This window comes from Callorhinus ursinus, unplaced genomic scaffold (assembly GCF_003265705.2).
Source record: "Callorhinus ursinus isolate GAN/ISIS: 27379988/994484 unplaced genomic scaffold, GSC_fseal_2.0 scaffold16, whole genome shotgun sequence".
Lineage (NCBI taxonomy): Eukaryota > Metazoa > Chordata > Mammalia > Carnivora > Otariidae > Callorhinus > Callorhinus ursinus.
This window is the reverse complement of record NW_027397078.1, coordinates 36,801,767-36,824,937: the sequence shown is the minus strand read 5'-3', so window position 1 is coordinate 36,824,937 and position 23,171 is coordinate 36,801,767. Positions and strand designations below refer to the sequence as shown.

Genomic DNA, 23,171 nt, shown 5'->3' with positions numbered 1-23,171 from the left:
GTTTCTTCTAACAGATCAAAATATACCCTAAATCACTAGTGTACGGCTTTGTTCTAGTCTCCTGCCTGATCACATTCTCTCCCTTTTTTTTTTTAATCTTCTTCTTTCTTTTTTCAAACAACCTCTTATCATATCAATTCCTTTTATAAAATCTTTTATAATTTTCATCTTTACAGTCATCTTCCATCCCTTCATTGTATCAACCCTTATTTTGTACATATATAACTCTTTCTTCCTTTAAAATTTTAGGAGGCACTTTTTTTCTAACAGACCAAAATACGCCCAAAATCTAGTGTGTGGCACTGATCTATGCACTAGCCTGATCATATTTGATCATATTCGGGTTTTTTTGTATTGTTCTGTTTTTGTTTTTCATCTTTTTCTTTTTTTTTTTCTTCTTTCTCTTTCTTTTTTCTTTCTTTTCCCCTGGTTTCAGGTCTTTTCTGATTTGTATAGAGTATATTTGCTGGGGACGTGGTTAACCTGTTAGCATTTTGTTCTCTCATTCATCTGTTCTCCTCTGGACAAAATGACAAGACGAAAAAAATCACCTCAGCAAAAAGAACGAGAGATAGTACTGTCAACCAGGGACCTACTCAGTACGGACATTAGTATGATGTCGGACCTAGAGTTCAGAATCATGACTTTAAAGATACTAGCTGGGCTTGAAAAAAGCATGGAAGTTATTAGAGAAACCCTTTCTGGAGAAATAAAAGAACTAAAATCTAACCAAGTAGAAATCAAAAAGGCTATTAACGAGGTGCCATCAAAAATGGGGGCACTAACTGCTAGGATAAATGAGGCAGAAGACAGAAACAGCGATATAGAAGACCAAATGATGGAAAATAAAGAGGCTGAGAAAAAGAGAGAGAAACAACCACAGGACCACGAGGGCAGAATTTGAGAGATAAGCGATACGATAAGACTAAACAACATTAGAATAATTGGGATCCCAGAAGAAGAAGAAAGAGAGAGAGGGGCAGAAGGTATATTGGAGCAAATAATAGCAGAGAACTTCCCTAATGTGAGGAAGGAAACAGGCATCAAAATCCAGGAGGCACAGAGAACCCCTCTCAAAATCAGTAAAAATAGGTCAACACCCCGACATCGAATAGTAAAACTTACGAGTCTCAGAGACAAAGAGAAAATCCTGAAAGCAGCTCGGGAGAAGAGATATGTAACCTACAATGGTAGAAATATTAGATTGGCAACAGACCTATCCACAGAGACCTGGCAGGCCAGAAAGGCCTGGCATGATATCTTCAGAGCACTAAACGAGAAAAATATGCAGCCAAGAATACTATATCCAGCTGGGCTCCCATTGAAAATCGAAGGAGAGATAAAAAGCTTCCAGGACAAACAAAAACTAAAGGAATTTGCAAACACGAAACCAGCCCTCCAAGAAATATTGAAAGGGGTCCTCTAAGCAAAGAGAGAGACAAAAAGCAGCACAGATCAGAAAGGAACAGAGACAATATACAGTAACAGTCACCTTACAGGCAATACAATGGCACTAAATTCATACCTTTCAATAGTTACCCTGAATGTAAATGGGCTCAGTGCCCCAATCAAAAGACACAGGCTATCAGATTGGATGAAAAAACAAGACCCATCAATATGCTGTCTGCAAGAGACTCATTTGAGACCCAAAGACACCCCCAGATTGAAAGTGAGGGGGTGGAAAACCATTTACCATGCTAATGGACACCAAAAGAAAGCTGGGGTGGCAATCCTTCTATCAGACAAATTAGATTTTAAACCAAAGACTGTAATAAGAGATGAGGAAGGACACTATATCCTACTTAAAGGGTCTATCCAACAAGAAGATCTAACAGTTGTAAATATCTATGCCCCGAACATGGGAGCAGCCAATTATATAAGGCAATTAATAACAAAAGCGAAGAAACACACTGACAGCAATACAATAATAGTGGGGGACTTTAACACCCCCCTCACTGAAATGGACAGATCATCTAAGCAAAAGATCAACAAGGAAATAAAGACTTTAAATGACACACTGGACCAAATGGACTTCACAGACATATTCAGAACATTCCATCCCAAAGCAGCGGAATACACATTCTTCTCTAGAGCCCATGGAACATTCTCCAGAATTGATCACATCCTAGGTCACAAACCAGGTCTCAACCGGTACCAAAAGACTGGGATTATTCCCTGCATATTTTCAGACCACAATGCTTTGAAACTAGAACTCAATCACAAGAGGAAAGTCGGAAAGAACTCAAATACATGGAGGCTACAGAGCATCCTACTAAGGAATGAATGGGTCAACCAGGAAATTAAAGAAGAATTTAAAAAATTCATGGAAACCAATGAAAATGAAAACACAACTGTTCAAAATCTCTGGGATACAGCAAAGGCAGTCCTGAGAGGAAAGTATATAGCAATACAAGCCTTTCTCAAGAAACAAGAAAGGTCTCAAATACACAACCTAACCCTACACCTAAAGGAGCTGGAGAAAGAACAGCAAATAAAGCCTAAACCCAGCAGGAGAAGAGAAATAATAAAGATCAGAGCAGAAATCAATGAATAGAAACCAAAAGAACAGTAGAACAGATCAACGAAACTAGGAGCTGGTTCTTTGAAAGAATTAACAAGATTGATAAACCCCTGGCCAGACTGATCAAAAAGAAAAGAGAAATGACCCAAATCAACAAAATCATGAATGAAAGAGGAGAGATCACAACCAACACCAAAGAAATACAAACAATTATAAGAACATATTATGAGCAACTCTATGCCAGCAAATTAGATAACCTGGAAGAAATGGGTGCATTCCTAGAGATGTATCAACTACCAAAACTGAACCAGGAAGAAATAGAAAACCTGAACAGACCAATAACCACTAAGGAAATTGAAGCAGTCATCAGAAATCTCCCAAGAAACAAAAGCCCAGGGCCAGATGGCTTCCCAAGGGAATTCTATCAGACATTTAAAGAAGAATTAATACCTATTCTCCTGAAACTGTTCCAAAAAATAGAAATGGAAGGAAAACTTCCAAACTCATTTTATGAGGCCACCATTACCTTGATCCCAAAACCAGACAAAGACCCCAACAAAAAGGAGAACTACAGACCAATATCCTTGATGAACATGCATGCAAAAATTCTCACCAAAATACTAGCCAATAGGGTCCAACAGTACATTAAAAGGATTATTCACCACGACCAAGTGGGATTTATTCCTGGGCTGCAAGGCTGGTTCAACATGCGCAAATCAATCAATGTGATACAATACATTAACAAAAGAAAGAACAAGAATCATATGATCCTCTCAATAGATGCAGAAAAAGCATTTGACGAAGTACAGCATCCTTTCTTGATCAAAACTCTTCAGAGTATAGGGACAGAGGGTACATACCTCAATATCATAAAAGCCATCTACAGAAAAACCTACAGCGAATATCATTCTCAATGGGGAAAAGCTGAGAGCTTTTCCCCTAAGGTCAGGAACGCGGCAGGGATGTCCACTCTCACCACTGCTATTCAACATAGTATTAGAAGTCCTAACCACAGCAATTAGACAACAAAAAGAAATCAAAGGCATCCAAATCGGCAAAGAGGAAGTCAAACTCTCACTCTTTGCAGATGATATGATACTGTATGTGGAAAACCCAAAAGACTCCACCCCAAAACTGCTAGAACTCATACAGGAATTCAGTCAAGTAGCAGGCTATAAAATCAATGCACAGAAATCAGTGGCATTCCTATACACCAACAACAAGACAGAAGAGAGACAAATCAAGGAGTCGATCCCATTTACAATGGCACCCAAAACCATAAGATACCTAGGAATAAATTTAACCAAAGAGGCAAAGGATCTGTACTCAGAAAACTATAAAATACTCATGAAAGAAATTGAAGACGACACAAAGAAATGGAAAAATGTTCCATGCTCATGGATTGGAAGAACAAACATTGTGAAGATGTCAGTGCTACCTAGAGCAATCTACACATTCAATGCAATCCCCAACAAAATACCATCCACTTTTTTCAAAGAAATGGAACAAATAATCCTAAAATTTGTATGGAACCAGAAGAGACCCCGAAGAGCCAGAGGAATACTGAAAAAGAAAAGAAAAGCTGGCGGCATCACAATGCCAGACTTCCAGCTCTATTACAAAGCTGTCATCCTCAAGACAGTATGGTACTGGCACAAAAACAGACACATAGATCAATGGAACAGAATCGAGAGCCCAGAAATGGACCCTCAACTCTATGGTCAACTCATCTTTGACAAAGCAGGCAAGAATGTCCAATGGAAAAAAGACAGTCTCTTCAACAAATGGTGTTGGGAAAATTGGACAGCCACATGCAGAAGAATGAAACTGGATCATTTCCTTACACCACACACAAAAATAGACTCCAAGTGGTTGAAAGACCTAAACGTGAGACAGGAGTCCATCAAAATCCTAAAGGAGAACACAGGCAGCAACCTCTTCGACCTCAGCTGCAGCAACTTCTTCCTAGAAACATTGCCAAAGGCAAGGGAAGCAAGGGCAAAAATGAACTAACTATTGGGATTTCATCAAGATAAAAAGCTTTTGCACAGCCAAAGAAACAGTCCACAAAACCAAAAGACAACCGACAGAATAGGAGAAAATATTTGCAAATGACATATCAGATAAAGGGCTAGTATCCAAAATCTATAAAGAACTTATCAAACTCAACACCCAAAGAACAAATAATCCAATCAAGAAATGGGCAGAAGACATGAGCAGACATTTTTCCAAAGAAGACATCCAAATGGCAAACAGACACATGAAAAAGTGCTCAGCATCGCTCGGCATCAGGGAAATCCAAATCAAAACCTCAATGAGATACCACCTCACACCAGTCAGAATGGCTAAAATGAACAAGTCAGGAAACGACAGATGTTGGCGGGGATGTGGAGAAAGGGGAACCCTCCTACGCTGTTGGTGGGAATGCAAGCTGGTGCAGCCACTCTGGAAAACAGTATGGAGGTTCCTCAAACAGTTGAAAATAGAGTTACCATACGATCCAGCAATTGCACTACTGGGTATTTACCCCAAAGATACAAATGTAGGGATCCGAAGGGGTACGTGCACCCCAATGTTTATAGCAGCAATGTCCACAATAGCCAAACTGTGGAAAGAGCCAAGATGTCCATCGACAGACAAATGGATAAAGAAGACGTGGTATATGTACACAATGGAATATTATGCAGCCATCAAAAGGAATGAGATCTTGCCATTCGCAACGACGTCGATGGAACTGGAGGGTGTTATGCTGAGTGAAATAAGTCAATCAGAGAAAGACATGTATCCTATGACCTCACTGATATGAGGAATTCTTAATCTCAGGAAACAAACTGAGTGTTGCTGAGTGGTGGGGGGTGGGAGGGATGGGGTGGCTGGGTGATAGACATTGGGGAGGGTATGTGCTATGGTGAGCGCTGTGAATTGTGCAAGACTGTGGAATCAGAGATCTGTACTTCTGAAACAAATAATGCAAGATATGTTAAGAAAAAAGAAAAAGAAGAAGATAGCAGGAGGGGAAGAATGAAGGCGAGTAAGTCGGAGGGGGAGAGGAACCACGAGAGACGATGGACTCTGAAAAACAAACTGAGGGTTCTAGAGGGGAGGGGGTGGGGGGATGGATTAGCCTGGTGATGGGTATTAAGGAGGGAACTTCTGCCGTGAGCACTGGGTGTTATGCACAAACGATGAATCATGGATCACTACATCAAGAACTAATGATGTAATGTATGGTGATTAACATAACAATAAAAAATTAAAAAAAAATAAAAATATTAAATGTATGATATAATGACTAAACCATGTACCTCCCACCCAGAAAGTAGTTAACCCCATGACCCCCCCCAGGTGTTGCTTCCCAATGGTGCCACTCCCTTCCCATCCCGGAAGCAACCATCATCTTCGCTTTTATTTGTAGTTTTTACACCTATGTATGCATCTCTAAACAAAACAGTTTCTTTTTTTAAGATTTACCTATTTGAGAGAGAGAGAGAGTGCACATGTGCATGTGCGAGTGGGCGGGGAGGGGCAGAGGAAGAAAGAACCTGAAGCCGACTCTCCGCTGAGAGTGGAGCTCGATGCAGGGCTCTATCATGACCCGAGCCGAAATCAAGTCGGACACTTAACCGACTGAGCCACCCAGGTGCCCCACAAAATAGTTTTCTTTTTTATCTTTAAATTATGACTGTATAAACAGATTCACGCATGTATTCTTTTGTTTCCTGCTTCTTTCTCTTAACCATATGTTTGTAAGACTCATCCGTGTGGTTTGCTAGAGATGACTAATGTTCACCACTCTTTGGCTCGCTATTTTTGCTAGTATAGTACAAGTGAACGCTATCATCTTCTTGGTTAGGAAATGCAGCCAATACAGCATATTCCTTCCTTCCTCGTCTTCCCTTGACGCTTCAATTTAGAAATGCGATCTAACTGAAAACAGTCACCAAACAGAGGAATCGATACGGGGTGCAATACTCACTAACAACGTTGGCTTGTCCGGTGAATATGGTGTACTGGAGCTCATAGGAAACCACACTGAACTCATCATCGGAGGTCCAATGAACGGTGATGGTGTCATAGGAAGCGGTGCAGAGCTCTTCTCTAATCGTGGGAGGGTTGGGAGCTGTGGGGATCAAGAATGCTCATCAGCGAAGAGGCAGGCACCTCCGGGACACAGTTCAGAGGAGATGTGTGACAGTCATAGCAGGCCTTTCTACACAGGTCCATCAGGACCACTATCCATCCCAGAGGTGGTGACCCCAATCCAAAGAATGAACGTTTGGTTGGCTGGTTGCTGCTGTGATTGTTAACAGGTAGCGTGACTTAGCCAGCCAGTAGGGACTTATCTCTATTTCACATGAAAGTACGTTTAGGAGGTTAAGCAAATAATACTCTTATCCATGAAAAAAAAATATTAAACAAAAAACAAACAAGATGAACTTCTGTGATTTCATCCACACTGGGGAGATGGCAAACTTTTCCACACTGGGGAGATGGCAAAAGGCTAGGTGGTAAATATTTTAGGGTCTGAGGGCCATATGGTCTCTGTTGTACCTACTCAACTCTGCTGCTGAACTATGAAGTTAGCCATGGGCAATTCATCCTCAAATGGACGTGGGCAGCTTCCAGTAAAACTTTATTTACAAAACCAGTGAGGGCTAGATTTGGCCTACGAGCCAAAGTTTGCCAACCTCGGAGCTTTGTGAAGTCACCTATTTTTATATTTATATACCCAACTGGAAAAATACCAATGTTTGTTATCCTGCAACAAACCAGTCAAATGGTTGTTTGAAAATTTTCTTTCATTAGATGTTTTGATGACTTATTTAAAAAAAAACAAAAAAAACCCAAAAAAACCTGGGGCGCCTAGGTGGCTCAGTCCATGATCCTGAGGTTCTGGGATCAAGCCCTGCATCGGGCTCCCTGCTCAGTGGGGAGTCTGCTTCTCCCTCTCCTACTCCCCCTGCTTGTGTTCCCTCTCTCGCTATCTCTCTCACTCTGTGTCAAATAAATAAATAAAATCTTAAAAAAAAAAACCCACTTCATTAGTGTAGCCCCATTTTCTTCTCATTTTTCAATTTATAGGTGATATTTCAAATTAAGAAGAACATGATTAACAATCAATCATATCTAAGAAGTACATTTTCCTTCCCCAAAGAAAACATAGTTCCTTGGCATTTGGTTAACTTTATCACTGGAGAAGGTTGCTGTTTTATGTCTTGAACACAGTCTGGAGCAGAGAAGCCCAAATCCCACCAAAATAATGACTGAAGTTGACTCAAAAATCTACCAGCTCGATTTCCGTAACTGGTTTAATGAGAAGAGTTTGTGAGCAAGAAAAAGGCTAGGCAGTGAGTGCTCTGCACCGGCAACAGTATTTCAGAGCAGGGGTTGGCAAACTATGGCTATGGGCCAAATCTGGCCCACTGCCTGTTTTTGTAAATAAAGTTTTATTGGAACACAGCCAGGCTCATTCATTTATGTATTGTCTGTGGCTGCTTTTGTGCACTAGCAGAGTTGAGTAGTTGGGACCATATGTCCTGCAAAGCCTAAAATATTTACCATCTGGCCCTTTATAGTCAAAGTTTGCCAACCCCTGGTTTAGAGAATCGATCCGGGCCTTTATTGCCACTCTTCTGTATATGAGAACCTAACTTCAAAAGGAGAAACATATCTGCATTCTATAGATTTGTAGCAACCTCTGTTCACACTATTGCAGAGTTCTTTCCTGCCCTTAACTTTGATGAGGACTGAGGAGTCCTAAACAAACCCAAAGAAGGAGATGAGTTTATAAATATGGTAAACTGAAAACTCGAACTGTTTTAGGCTTCTTCATTTTGTCCGCTGAAGAGATGTCCAGGACAAATACCGTACACAGCAAGTAACTTTTATGTTTGTATAAAGTCAATTAGACCAGCTTTGTGTCTCGCTTACTGAATTCCACGAGCATTACTGCACGCCTATACATGTGGGCAGGCACTGCATTAAGTCATGTATTAAGATAGAAGGGCTCTATAGAGCCCCTAAAGCGTTCTTTCTGGACTATGTATTTATACATCTGTCTCCTGAAGTATCCACATGCAAGATTTAGTGTCATGTGCTGTGACTTGGATGTGCATGAATCAGCGACACCAAGCCAGAGATGTATTCTGCGGGGGAGGCCCAGCTGCACCATAAAATGTCCTTATGATTGTCTGTGTGGTCCCTGTTGGTGCGCGATCACCCAGCAGGGAGCGGTGGAGAAATGCTTATTCTCCCATAATCTAAGCAGTCCATTGAATTACTTTTCCATCAACCACTGTAGAAAGATTTTGTCCTTTCTGCATTGCAATACAGGATTAAAGAGAAAGCAAACTTATGTTCAAAATAAGCCAGTAGCTGTGAGACACATGGCGGTAGCTGCGATCGGGGAGGAAATGTCACCTCTCTGGGTTATTAACTTGACATACCACTTAGAGGCATGTCACGGGGAGGAAAAAAAAAAAATCTTGTTTTCACAGCCATGCAGGCTAACCCTGTTTTGATTATAAGCCCAATGGGTTTGTCCTGAAAAGTCAATACCCAATTTACCGTAAATGAGAACAGCAGCATGCTGCCAATTTCAATATTCGTGGGATTGGTAGCAGAACTGTTATTTTCTTGCCTCTGTCATAAACAGGACACGAGAAATGGTGGGCTAATACTCCACAAACACTTCATTTCCTGCTTACAAATGTCTGATAAACTATTTGGACTGGGCAATACCAGCCAAGCATCATATGTTATGGCCAGGATCGATGTTATGTCTAGAAATGGGCCAGATTTGTATTTGAGGTTTGAAGTTCAGAAGGCAGAATGGCAGGTACCCCATGTGGTCTCAAGCTTGGCATAAACAGCCATCGGGATGATATATGGCGCACACGGTCCTAGTCAGTGCGGGCTACGTTCACACTTTCCCTTCTAATCACTGCCTTGGCATTCGCATGCAGACATAGCCCGTGAACGTATGCCCACCGGAACACCATCAGACGATTCTTGGGAAATGGGGAGGACACACTCAGGTCAACAAGACACTGATTTTGTGCAGAAAGGTCATGGGCCCGGCCCAACAGTCTTTCAGTCCTCTTTGTCCTTGGGCATGACCTTGTGAGGCGGATCTGGCCCATGAGACACAAGTGGGAATTTGCCAGATGGGTCTCCTGAGCAAGCTTTTTGTTTTCCTAATAAACAAAGACAGATTTTTGTCCCTGTTTCCCCTGCGTCCCTCCCTTTTTACCTGTGACTTGAGCACAATGCATGGAGGCAGGGCAGCTATGCTGTGAGCATGTGGCAAAAAGGCAACCCAGCAAAGGTGGCAGAAGAGACAAAGAGCAACAGCCTGGGGTCTGAGGTCCTCACTGAGCCGCTGCCCCGGCCTGGAGCTCATACCTCCGTGCTTGGGTTTGCGTGATACAAACACCCCTTGATGCGTTTAGTCACCGCTAACTGGATTTTCTGTTGTTGCAATCATACTCAATCCCAAATGATGTAAGAGGGGGAAAAAAAAAAAAAAGATTTTTCATAGGATGCCATCACGAAAACCAGCTCAACCAGAGAAAGTCTAGACCTGCACTGTCTCATACAGTAGCCGCAAGCTTTTTACATTTCAATTAGGTTGAATTAAAGTCAAATAAAAGTAAAGGCTCACTATGTACATTTCAAGTTTTTGATAGCCCCATGTGGTCAGCAGCTACCATAATGGACAGTGTAGATACAGAATGTTTCTACCAGTGTGGAAGGTTCTAGGGGGTAGTGTTAGTTTAGACAGACTCCGGAGTTAAAGCTTAAAAAAGGAGGGCAGTAAATTAATAAATATTTGAAACCAAGTTTGGTTCCTTACTGCAAGTGCATTTTGGAGTCAACTTCTTTCTTCCTTAATAGGAGCGGTACGGTTTGAAAGAATGATGTAAGAGAAGAAGTTTGTGGGATGACTGCTTCCCTTGCAAATACAGAAAGGCTAAAAACAGCACCTCGGCTTCTTGCAAAGCAAAAACCTATCTGGGTATCATGCCCCTTGGATACAAAACTCCTCGCTTCTGATCCACAGACTGTAAAAACAAACATCTCACAATGTTCCCTTTCTCCTGCTCCATCTTTTCCAACCACGCACACACGGAACTGGAGTGGGGAAGCTGATGCCACGCTAAGTTAGGGATGTGGTCTCTCGAAGGCTGCATGTCCTCGGTTCGGTGCACATCTGGCACCCTCCTGAAGTCATAGGCACCGGTGGCTTTGGCTAACATGAATAAAGGTCATCTAAACAGTCCACATTCTACCAGTGAATGATTTCAATTCTCATTCTCGAGGTTGACAGCAAAGAAAAATCTGGATGGTTAGGAATAGGAGTAGCCAGAGGTTTTCTTTTATTGCGGTTCCTTTTGTTTTGTAAGCTTGACCAAAAAAAAAAAAAAAAAAGCCTATCAGAAACATGGCACCAGGAATTCACATGTGATTTTTGGGACGTTTGCCATGGTGACCTTTTGCCAAGATGAAATGACGTCTTTTACCAGAAAGAGCAAGAGGTCTTTGGAGTCCGTACGGACCCAAGCCAAATCCTAATTCTGCCACTCGCTAGCTACCTGACCTCCAGCGAGATGGGTGACCTCCGTCATCTGCAAAATGAGGATTATAACATGCTACCTCAGTTTGATGGTGTGAAGATTATACAAGGTCTCGGATACAAGGAGCTGAGGCAGAGTAGTAGACACCCAATCAAGAGTTAGCTGCCAATTTTTTTCTCTGCCAGGGCACTGTGAGAGTCAGATGCCTTGCCGAGATGAAGTGGACAATAGCCACGCTACTTTGTGTATCTCTTTGATGGCCAGCAGAGAGAAAATGGTGGGAAGTATGTTTTTAATTATCGAGAGTCTCCCTTTTCCTCTGTCCCCAATTTGGTCTCAGACCGTGTCATTTTGGGTGGGGAAAAAAAAAGTGTGCCAGAAATCATTTATGGGAATACTAGACTCTGTTCCTAAATCAGGAGCCCACACCTCTGGTTTTTAGGGAACCGACGTGGTGGCAAAGTATGCGTATCACTGAATGTACACAATATTAAAGCACATGCACGCGCCCGCGCGCGCGCGCACACACACACACACACACACACACAAGACAATACCTGTAAGGTAATCCAGACATTCTAGCAATTTCTTCTCTCGGGAAAAATCTAAGGCAAAGGTGTCAAATGTGTCATTGAGGTTGATTTCAGGAATTAGGACCTGGGATGATGCAGTTGCCATGGAGACTCTGTAATTTAAACAGAACAACTTTTTAGAAATGTCAAGATGCCTTTCACCATTGCCGCCTAGGAATGAAAAAAAAATAAAAAGAAAACAAGTATCATTTTAAAATAGTGCTGTTTTTCCACGGGAGCCTCAAAAAGAACCTGGGAATAGCACAACACAGCAACACAATGCAAATGAATGCAAGCTTAAAGACGAGGCAAAGGAATTGGGGAAACAGTAGAATGGCTGCCCCCCCTTCCTTTTTACTACCGGAAAAAAATTCCCCACGGAGGTGAAAGAATATTCATATTTCATGTGGCTGTGTATTTAACAGCCTGGCCCCTTCACATCTAACCCCAGCGAGAAGCACATAGCTCTAGGCATTTCTTCACACATCTGTCTGGGAAACTGTTCGTTCCTTTTAGACTCGACCCTGCTCCACTTCAAAGAGGAGTCTCCAAAATTTCAAACTGCATAAAAGGCAAAGTGAAGATTTAAAAAGAATGTTTCCAGATATTGGATTAGTTTAATCAATTACTAACCTCTTTCTAAAGTAAACATTAAAAAAAGGAGTTTTTGTCTGGCTCGTTTTGTTCTCCTTGTATTCATTTTTTTTTTTTTTTGCACCATATTCCCAGCAGATGCCATGGAAAATATTCATGAGCTTTCTCACAAATTCCTCCAATGGATGCACCATTTTCCCTCTTCATTTACAGTTGCAAGTTAAGATTTCTCATTTATAAACTATAAAGCTACGTATTGGTAAATATGACTCTCCTGCTATGAGACAATCTCCTGCTACGTGTGTGTTAAGCTCAAGTTGATTTGCAAAGTTCAGTTCCTAATAGCAGAATGTCTTGACTAATTAAAAAATGCAAGCGATCCTCTTAAAAACGATACAATTGTGGCATGACATAAACCATGTCTGAGCATATCAGACTATGCTAGACCCGTAATCTTGTTGATCTGGGTATTTCACAAAGTTCGGTAAACACCACCAAGGACCGACTATGTGTAGGGTACTGTGTAGGGTGCTGGGAATTTGTGAGCAAAGCAACACTCTGAAATGGTTCAGCTCTAAATCTAGCTATTTTCTTTTTTTTTTTAAAGATTTTATTTATTTATTTATTTGAGCGAGAGAAAGAGAGAGAAACAGCATGAGAGGGAAGAGGGTCTGAGGGAGAAGCAGGCTCCGCGCTGAGCCGAGAGCCCGACGTGGGACTCGATCCCAGGACTCTGGGATCATGACCTGAGCCGAAGGCAGTCGCTTAACCCACTGAGCCACCCAGGCGCCCAAATCTAGCTATTTTCTAATTAAGAGTATTGATGCTCATTTATACAAAGTCACAAAGCCAGCTGGCAGCTAGGTCTATACTCTTCCATTTAATCTAGAAAAATTTCAACCTGGTTACCTAAGGAGATGTATCTCCTTTTGTGTCTCTTAATGGCTCTTAAAACTTTGTATTTTATAAAGATATGTATTTTGGCTATTTAAAAATTACACTTGTGGGTCTATCCATACGATGCAATATTATTCATCCATAAAAAGGAGTGAAGTACTAATACACACAACAGTGTGGATGAACCTTGAGAGTGTTACACTAAGTGAAAGAAACCCGACACAAAAGGCCATGTATTGCATGATCCATTTGTATGAAATGTCCAGAATAGGCGAATGCATAGAGACAGAGAGATTAGTGGTTGCCAGGGGCTTGGCGGGGGCAATGGACGATGACTACATAGTGGGTATGGAGTTTACCGGGGGGGGGGGGGGATGAAAAGATTCTGGAACTCGACAGAGGTAGGAATTGCACAACATTGTGAATGTACTAAATGCCACTGGATTGCACACATTAAAATGGTTAATTTTATCTTCTCTGAATTTTACCTCAGTGTAAGTTACACCTGTGAGGTGCTCAAAATCCTTAGAAATGAAGTTTCTATAATTGCACTTCTGGACCATTTTCAGCTTTGTATAGGGAGGGAAGTAGATGGGATAATTAACAATGTAATAACCGGGATGATCCTGGGATCCACTGATGAAAAGTTTGAAGAGGCATAAACTCTGGAAAGAAAAGTTTCAAGTGTTTGAATGAGGGTGGAGAATCTAAATTCACCACCTAACTCTTTCACCAAGAAACAGCGACCAGCAGAGTTTGGGGATTTTGTTGGCGAAAGAGCGCACCCAAGGGGAATGGGCTAGTCGTTGTGACGAAGACCTGATAATTTAGACTGGTAGATATAGGCATGGTTGCTAGCCAGTTTTCACAGATAGTCAAACTGTACTTAAAAAATGCTTTCCTTATGACCCATGATCACAAAAACTCCTCCAAACTCAGAGCGATCTCGGGATTACTCAACAAATATATACGAAGCTCTTAAAGAGCCCAAAAAATTTGCGTCAGTGCAGAAAAGTTAAAAGAAATGCTATAGTACCACATGAACTCTTCAAATAAAAATTTCAAAGCGAAACCCCAATTAGAATGTTTCATGATGTCCAGCAGGGAAAACTGCACTGAGCTTTGAAGAAACGGCCACCTTTCTTTCGCATTTCTCTGTCGTTCTTGTGTGGCACCGATCTCGGGCTGAGAGGATCCTGAGTGCTCTGAACAGATAATCTCGCTTTAGCGCTTTCCCGGTCCAGGGGCAGAAGCTTCTGCTCAGGCTCACCCAAAATAGATTTCACTCCCAAGTTTCTCCTGGTTCTGTGATCCACAGTTAACTGAAACGTGCTTCGGGCAAGTGACAGTGTTAAAAAAAAAAAAAAAAAAAAAGCCTGCCATCTTGCTGGTGGGAACTTTGTGGAGTGGGAACGGAGAGGCTGGAAGTTCCTAAGCCTGGGAGGCAAAGACTGACAGCAAGAATCCGTGCAGATGACTGCAGCTTTTAACACCTACACAGTTTTTTGATGGAAGGGAAGATATTTATCTTTGGCTACAATTTCAAATTCGTAATTGGAGTGACAGGCAAGGGGAGATCTGCCAGATTCAACATTTTAGGCCATGTTTTTATTCCCCAAATCCTTGTTGCCCATCTTCTGGCCTTTCAGATGAGTTGCCAAAATCCACCAGGGTCATCAGTCTTATGCCACTTTTGCAATTCTGTGCTTTCATATTTGTGTGTGTGTGTGTGTGTGTGTGTACCTATATGCCCGTGTGTGCACATGCTTGTGAGTGTGTGTTAAGCTCTTACCATATTGAGGCAAATAAGGACATTGTGTCCTATCTTGATGCTTAAGGGGGTGACCTGCACATTAGTTCCTGTTTCTATTTTGACTTCGACGCTCCTAATCTCCATGACAGTTTGCCAGGGCCACATGGGGCCAGTTTTCCAGAAGGTGGACGTGTCTGGAGCTACACGGCTCACAGGCTCTCTGTCAGTCAATGCCAGAGGAAGATGCTCTACCCTTCCTGCCTAATATCGGCCCCCGTGCCCGACCCCTGACAACGGCACTTACATGGGTCTCTCTTGGGCGAGTGGGAAAATCACCGTGGTAAAACCCAGTGAGGTCTCACAGCAACAAAACGTGGTTTGCTTTGGTCTGCTCAGGATGATTTCCCAAATGCATTTGGCTCTGAAACTTTGTTGTTTTAACACCAATTAACACCCTACCAGAACACACTTCAAAACCCACTCATCATACGTGCTTGAATTCTTAAAAATCAAGTGACATCTTTCCATCGTTGACAACTGGAGCTCTTAGCTTTATATTCTGGCTAAGTCTGACGGACCCTTGAACTGCCTATGGTGCCGAAGGACAGAGGAGTCGGACACCCTCCTAGGAGCTCTGAAAAATGAGTACTGTTCAGAGGGAAGTTTCTTTTTACCATCCTCTAGATAATTTGCTGCTACAAGTGATTTTAATTTCAGATTTCTCATAAGCAAGTTCTTATGCTTCGATGAGTTTTGCTTACTTAATGCAATTTTATAAAGATGCTCATACAATCATACGGAAGACCTATATATTAGTGTGGCTTGAGAATATAGTATGTTATGCAATCCATGTGCGTCATTTTAGTAAGTGGGAGGGAAGGGAATTAGCATTTGTTGCACGATCACCTTGGGACAGGAACCGGACTAATAGTTTTATTATACTATTTGATTTTGTCCCTATAACAACCAGATTAGGTAGCAATAATTGACCTGTTTTATAGTTTGTTCACTCATTCATTCATGTCAGGCAGTTTGCTATGTGCTGGGGCCAGAATGGTGAAAACAAGGCGGCCGGGGTTTCTACCTGCTAGGAGCGTATGCGCAAAATTAGACTCACAAGTGTTAAAGGAGCAGCCCCAGTGCCGTCCACAATTCCTGCTAAGCAATTAGCACAGAGCCAGACACTGGATTCCAAAGCATATGCATCTCCTACAATGTAAAGCTTGAGGGTCTCTCTCCTTCGGGTGTCGTTGGGTTTTTTGTTTTTTGTTTTTTTATGTTTCTGAATCGAAAACCTTTTTGCAGTTTGATTCAGCCTGTAGATGAACATATCTACCTTAAGTGATTTAAAGATGCAGAAAAAATCTCATTCCAGTCTCCCTTTAGGAAGGCTTGCAGGATTGAAAGTTTGTTCCGGGCTTTCCCCCGCTTGAACAGAACAATAGAGATGGTTTAGAAGTGTACAGGTGCCAAAGCCCAAGGCAGACACAATAGGAGGCAGAGAATTATGAAGTCATGTCCTAGAGAAGAATGTTTACTAAGTAAAGGACTGAAGAGTAGAGACAGGCAGAGACCAGCCCCAGAATAGACATACAAGGCGGGACCGTACTGACATACTAAACTATGAGAACTTAAATCCAACAGACATCATGGAGTATCTATGATGCTAAAGGCCTGTTCTTAGGAGTCATCAACAATATTATTACAACGACTGATAGAGGTAGCTATTATGAGCCCAATTTTCTTTTTTTCTTTTTTTTTTAAAAAAAGATTTTATTTATCTGGGGGGGGGGAGGGAACGCATGGGTGGGGGGAGGGGCAGAGGGAGAAGCAGACTCCCCGCTGAGCAGAGCTTCCATGCGGGCTCGATCCCAGGACCCTAGATCATGACGTGAGCCAAGTCAGACGCTTAATGGACTAATCCACCCGGGCGCCCCTATGAGCCCAACACTCTATGCAGAAAATAGCTCACAGATGAACCCAAAGGATCATAGTTAAAAAGTGGCAGTGCTGGGATCGCCGCCCAAGTTTCCCAGGTCCTGGTCCAAGCCCCCTGCCCTTTCACGACCTTCCGTTCCCGGAAAGAGAGAAAGGCCCAGGAACTGACCAAGAGGACTGCCAACAGAGACAGGAAGAGAGGGGCTGCATCTTCAAACTTGATGGAACTTTAGCCTTCTCATAAGCAGGAGGCCGACTTTCTTACGCCTGGATTTAGTGAACAGTTTTGCTTATTTAAAATGATTTTATAAAAGTGCACATACAATTGCACCAAGACTATATATTAGCGAGGCTTGAGAATACAGTACACAGTTAACCCTTGAACAATGTGGGGGTTAGGGGCGCTGACCCCCACCCAGTGGAAAATCCGTGAATAACTTCTGACTCCCCCAAGCTTAACTACTAAGAGCCTACCAGGGACCAGAAGCCTCAGTGATAACATAAAGCATCGATTAACACATCTTTTGTATGTTATATGTATTATACTCTGCATTCTTACAATAAAGTAAGCTAGAGAGAAGAAAATAGTATTAGAAATATTAAGAAATATTACTATAGAAAATATGATGGAGAAAATACATTTACAGTACTGCACTGTATTTATTTAAAAAAAAAAAAAAACAACAAAACGTGTATAAGTGGACCTGAGCAGTTCAAACCCATGCTGTTCAAGGGTCAACTGTATCATACAGTTCACTATCTGTAGAAAGAAAAATCAAAGTCATGTTTCTGTTCTTGAAGAGATGGGCTTGTTACAGGTAGAGGTGAATGGGACCGGTTATGACGGGCTGGATCTGTGGGAGATCACATGTGGGACATTCATGCGCTTATGTTATACTTCAAAGGTAGGTCTTCTTTCAGAATGTCCTATCCCAACTGTTATGGGGCCACATTCTCTCCCCTCGATAGGTGTGAGTTTGTTCATATTACACTTGATCAAATTTTTAGGGAGTGCTGAGAAATGCAGCTCATAGTAGCCATTTCATCTGGACATCTCATGATTTGTAGCTGGAGAAAAGTACTCTTGGATTCCAGTTGGAAACCACGACGTAAGTGTAAACAGGGTCTAGGAGAGTGTCCTAGGTACACCGGAGTATTAGCACCGTTTACAGTTTTTAACCTTAGGATGAACATAAAGCAACTGGATACAGTCCAGAGGAGAGCTGTGAAGACACACACTGGGAACCTAGGAGTCCTGAGCAAAGAAACTGGCTTCTCTTAAGAGTAGGGAGGGATCATTTTAAGGATATAAACAGGATGATAAGCAGCTGTTGGCCACGTGCTTTGGAAGAGATTAAGTATCGTAACCAGTTGCAGAAGAGTTTTTTCTCAAATATAAGAAATGACACCACGAAGCTGGTTCGATACAAGACCAGAGCTGTAAAACCACTGTATGTTACTCTGACTCAAAGAACGGTGAGAACAGAAACATCAACGCCTACCTCCAAGGGCTATGTTGAGAATTAGCACAGTGCCCGACACAAGCACGCACTCAATTAAGGTTAGTTTTCTTTCTCTTTCCTTGAAGAAATGCAAGTCAGACGACAGTGAGTATTTTTTTCCCCTGGGCCAGGGCTTGGCAAAATACAGCCAGAGGGCCAAATACCTGTTTGGGGAAGTGTTGGTAGAAACACAGGCACGCCCGTTTGTTTCTGTATTGTCTATGATCGGCTGCTATGGAGTTAATCACCGCAGAGCTGAGTAGTTGGGAAAGAGACCTTAGAACCTGCAGAGCTGAAATATTTCGTCTCCGGCCCTTTATCGAAGTTTGCAGACTTCTGCTCTAGGATAAAGACCAGCATGAATGAGCTGTCCTGTGATAGGATTCTATTATTGCTTTGTATATGGGGCAGGGGGCCTCCAAAAATGAGAATGAATGGAAAGTCCAGGGCACTGGCAGGGGTTGGAGGTATCATTTAGGTGGAGTGAGGTGGTTTTTTTTTTTTTTTTTTTTTTGGCTCTGCTAACAACTGCTGTAGGTGTTTGCAGCAGCCAAGGCGAGTTAAGTTTAGGCCAATCCAGACGGACGCGGAGCGAAGGAGCAGTGACTCCCATCAGTTTCACTGCTGAACTGACCATTCGAATAATGTTCTCTTTATGTGCCCTGCCCCAGAATAAAGGACCCTTTAAAAGAAAGAGGTATGAGATTGACAGTTGGGTCCTTTCTCTCCCACATGAGTCAGCTTTGACCTTTCTATCCAGGCGAACCTTCTCAACCAAATAAAAATAGGTCTAACAGAGCACAACACCTGGGCGTTTGCTTTCTTTTTAATAGATGAGCCCTGAGATGGAAGAAAAGATTCCCTTTTATGTTTTTGCCTTCATTTTGACTCTTTGTTACCAAGCGTACGATAAGATCAGGTCCGAGAGTTACAATAACTGTCGTTTTTGTGCCACGGTAGGCTTTCTCTCCCCCCCCCCCCCCGCCCCTCCCCCCCCCCCCCCAAAGCAAGGCTGATTTTATTCTTTCCAACCGGGGGACTCTTGTTTCAAAGGCCTTGAACTCCAGGGCGCTACTGAAAAGGCTTTGACATGTCAAAGGGAAGCATCTTTAGCTGGAACAAAGCAACTCAAAGCCTCTATTCTCCCCGGTACTCAGCCTCTCAGCCTCGAAAATGAAAACAAAAGCCAGGCGAGGGCAAGGCCGGCCGATCACTCCCCAGACACAGGAGCTCGGCGGCTGAGAACTTCCCAGCAGCCCCCGCAACTCACCTCTCGGTGATATTCTTAGCCGTCTGTAGGAACCGCGCATGATCATTCTCCTTCAGAGAGTGTTCCGCCTGGGAGATGAGGGACGCGGACCGCTCGATGCACTGCTTGCAGTTTGCAATCTGCTGAGCCAGTTTGCGAAGCCTCATCACCTTGAAAAGAGGCATGGAGATGGTTAGGTGGGTGGGCTTGCAGAGGGAACATGCATCAGGCTGGACCCTTCCAACGTGTGCATCGCGCTGCACGGAAGTTGTCCTTCAGTGAAAGTCCAAAGAGTGGGCGGAGAAATATGGAAATCCCCGTTCGGGGACGCCTGGCTTGGACAATTCTTGATCTCCTTGGAGAAGCGTCGCTAATTTGTTTTATGAGAAAATACTTTATTGTGAATTGCTTCCTTGTTGATGGGGAAAAAAGGTGTTGCCTAATGGCAAGCTACAAGGGTCACCAGACCTCTTCCCTCACTATTCCGCTCAATTACTGTAAGACGGCAGCGGCCGCTGGGACTTTCTCTGTCTCAGGGTTTCAGCTAGGCCATCAAGAAAATAAGACATCCCCGTAAGGTGCAAATGTGTGGCTTAAGTAAGAACCCTTTTCCCAAAAGGTCTTTGCAATCCACGGCATAGAACTGTGATGTGAAAACATGAGGTATTACTATTTCCCACACGATCTAAAACTCGTGTGTTAAATGAACAGAAAGCCAGCGTCTTTTCCATTGATTAATATTTTTCCTGTTGAGCAGATGAGAGAAAGCCAAAGAAAGCACAGCTGGGCCCTTTCCCCTCACTGGGAACGTCATTTCCAGGTACTTTGTGCTTCCTTGATAACTAAGAACTATTTTGATAAGCATTTCCCAGTCGGGATAAAAATGCATGTTTGGCTCCAACCTCCATTCCAATTCCTGATTCTGTCTTGCTTGAAAACGACCCTCAGACGTAATTGACCGTAACCTCGGGGGTAGGCCAAGATAAGTGCACGGTAACCCACTTGACCATTCGCTAGGGTGTCTGAAATGTGCCGTGAGATGAAGCCCTCTGGCCAGAAGCCAAGTCAAAATTAGACTGCTAATTGGAATTGCCGGGCGCCCAGTGCCCCATCCACACAGCCCGGGACAGGTCTTGGCCGGCTTCAGGATCATTCCGGAATGGAAAACAGCCCTGGGTGAAAGGGTAGGGAGGAAGCCAGTTAATCTGTCTTACAGACCAGGCTGGCTCCGGCCCCCTCCAGAATTCCTGCTAACTCCAAGAAATTCCTTCTTTCTCCAAGTCATCATTAGCATCCCCATGCAACTTTAATCGAAGAAAAGGAAGGAAGGAGATGTCAGAACTCGGAGGCCTCTAAGGACCATCTGATTCCAGCTATGTCGTACTGCAGCAAACAAAGGAAATTCATGCTGCACGGAGAGGCAGCAGCGGCATGATTCGGGCAAGAGTGAGAAAAATTCCTCCAAGGAGAGAGTTAAGAGAGAATGAAGTGCCAAGACCTTGGAGCAAACGGCGTAGGAGATTAAGCCTGGTAAAAGACGTAACGCATTATAATTACGGTGACCATCCACAGCAGATTAACTGTGTTCATCAGTTGAATGAAATAACACTTCTTTTACACCAAATTGGATGTAGCGTCTAACACAGTTACATCCAGACGTAAAGCTGAGAAAGGCCTAGGGTCCAAATCATCCATCAGAGGACGGAAAATAACTTAAGAGTCCCCAACAATCCAAGTGAACGAAATATTCAAGCATACGACAGAATTAAAGATGTTTACTACAATTCCAACAAAAGAAACATAAAGTCAAAATACTCCTTTAGAACAACTGTGTCAGTCACTTAGCCTTTGCGTCTGCCTATCAGTGATCCATCCCACACACTACAAATGCAACAATGCTTGAACTCTTATTTTCTTCTTTCTTTTCTTCTATCATGATACTGGAAATTAAAAGTGGCATTGAGCAGAAAAGGTAGAACACAAAACCAACCAAACAACAACCCTAAATCATGCATTAAGTTGAAGGAAGCCAAAATGAGAGCCTCCTTTGAAAACATAGGAATGCTTTACAGAAAACAATTGTTGGCATAATTTTAATTTTAGTTCAAGTGTACAATTCCATCTGACATGCCGGATCGGAGATTTTCAAAATGGTGTGCACAAGAATCAGCAGGAATCTTCTGAAAAGAGAAACTGTAAATGTTTGGGCCCCCTCTCCAATACCCTCCCTGAACAGTTGTTATTGGCAGAGTGGTACGAGTCTGCATTCCAACAGGCAATGAGCTGCAGGTGATGGGTCAGTAGTATGGCCAGAACTAGCACTTACAAACAAACTAGGAGAGGAGAGGAGAAAAGAAGGTAGCAGAGTGCATTCCTGATCCAGAGGGCAAATTCGGTTTTGCAAAACCCTGCCATGTGTGCGCCTGCACACGCGCGTGCTGGGCTTTGTGTCCTCTCTATTTTTGACTGTGGGCTTCAGCTAAAAAAAGAGGGAGAGAGAGAGAAAAGAAAAACACTACTCTGAATCAGGTGTTCACAAACTATGGTCTGTGTGCCATATCCAGCACACACCTAGCTGTGTAAATAAAGTTTTATTGGCACACTGCCACGTTCATTCATTTATGACTCATCTATGGCTGCTTTCACCCTACAACACTGGGCAGAGGTGAACTGTTGCAACAGCAACTGTATGGCAAAGCCTAAAATATTCATTATCTGGCCCTTTACCGAAAAAGCTTGCCAACTTAAGTGATTCTGATCAAACGGCCCTGATCTGAACCACCCTTCGGGAAACACTGTCCTAACTTGCTACAACACTTCAGAATCAGGCACCGAGCATTTAGCAAAATACTAATTTCGTCCTTAGAAAACTCTCTTTTATGTACTATTTTAAAAATCTGACAAGACGAGTAAAATTTGATTTTTGAAAAGAAACACTGGATACTGACACGTAAGAAGACTCTTTATACGTTAAGTGTCATTGACACGGGGGACATTTTTCCAAGTGGGCCCTGTTCTTCTTTTCCTTTGGGAAGTGTTGCTTGCACGTTGTAATTTCAGGAATTCGCTCTATGCTCATCATGGACACAGCCTGCCGGTTGAATCTCCTTTCGGTGAGGACACAGGCCTATACATACCAATTTATTTGCTGTTTATTATACCTTACACGTGCTCTAAAAAGCAGCCCTTCGGGGGGGTGGGGGGATGGGTTAGCCTGGTGATGGGTATTGAGGAGGGCACGTTTTGCATGGTGCACTGGGTGTTATGAACAAACAATGAATCATGGAACACTGCATCAAAAACTAATGATGTAATATATGGTGATTAACATAACAATAAAAAAATTAAAAAAAAAAAGCAGCCCTTCGTCTTTCTTTAAATGCATTTTAAATGCTTTTAACGTATGGGCTTTTACATGTATTGCAGGATCCCCACCCCAAAATTGTTACGTCCTAACAACTGATCCTCAGTTATCACAGGTCTCTGCATTGCCAATGAGGCCTGACTTGGCGTTTCTATAAGGCTCCAGAAAAGCCCGACCACATAGTCCGGTTACTGATCTTAAATTC

General features: G+C 42.7%; 1 protein-coding gene across 9 annotated transcripts in view; it reads right to left on the bottom strand.

Moving 5' to 3' along the window:
• MID1 (midline 1) overlaps positions 1-23,171 on the bottom strand; it is a 591,209-nt gene that overhangs the window by 21,993 nt on the left and 546,045 nt on the right. For all 9 annotated transcript variants that reach the window (XM_025857736.2, XM_073902107.1, XM_073902106.1 and 6 more), the window contains 3 exons: positions 19,624-19,772; positions 11,655-11,782; positions 6,498-6,641 (listed from right to left, as the gene is read on the bottom strand). In XM_025857736.2, coding sequence (XP_025713521.1) covers positions 6,498-6,641; positions 11,655-11,782; positions 19,624-19,772 — 421 coding nt within the window. The remainder of the gene's footprint in view (positions 1-6,497; positions 6,642-11,654; positions 11,783-19,623; positions 19,773-23,171) is intronic.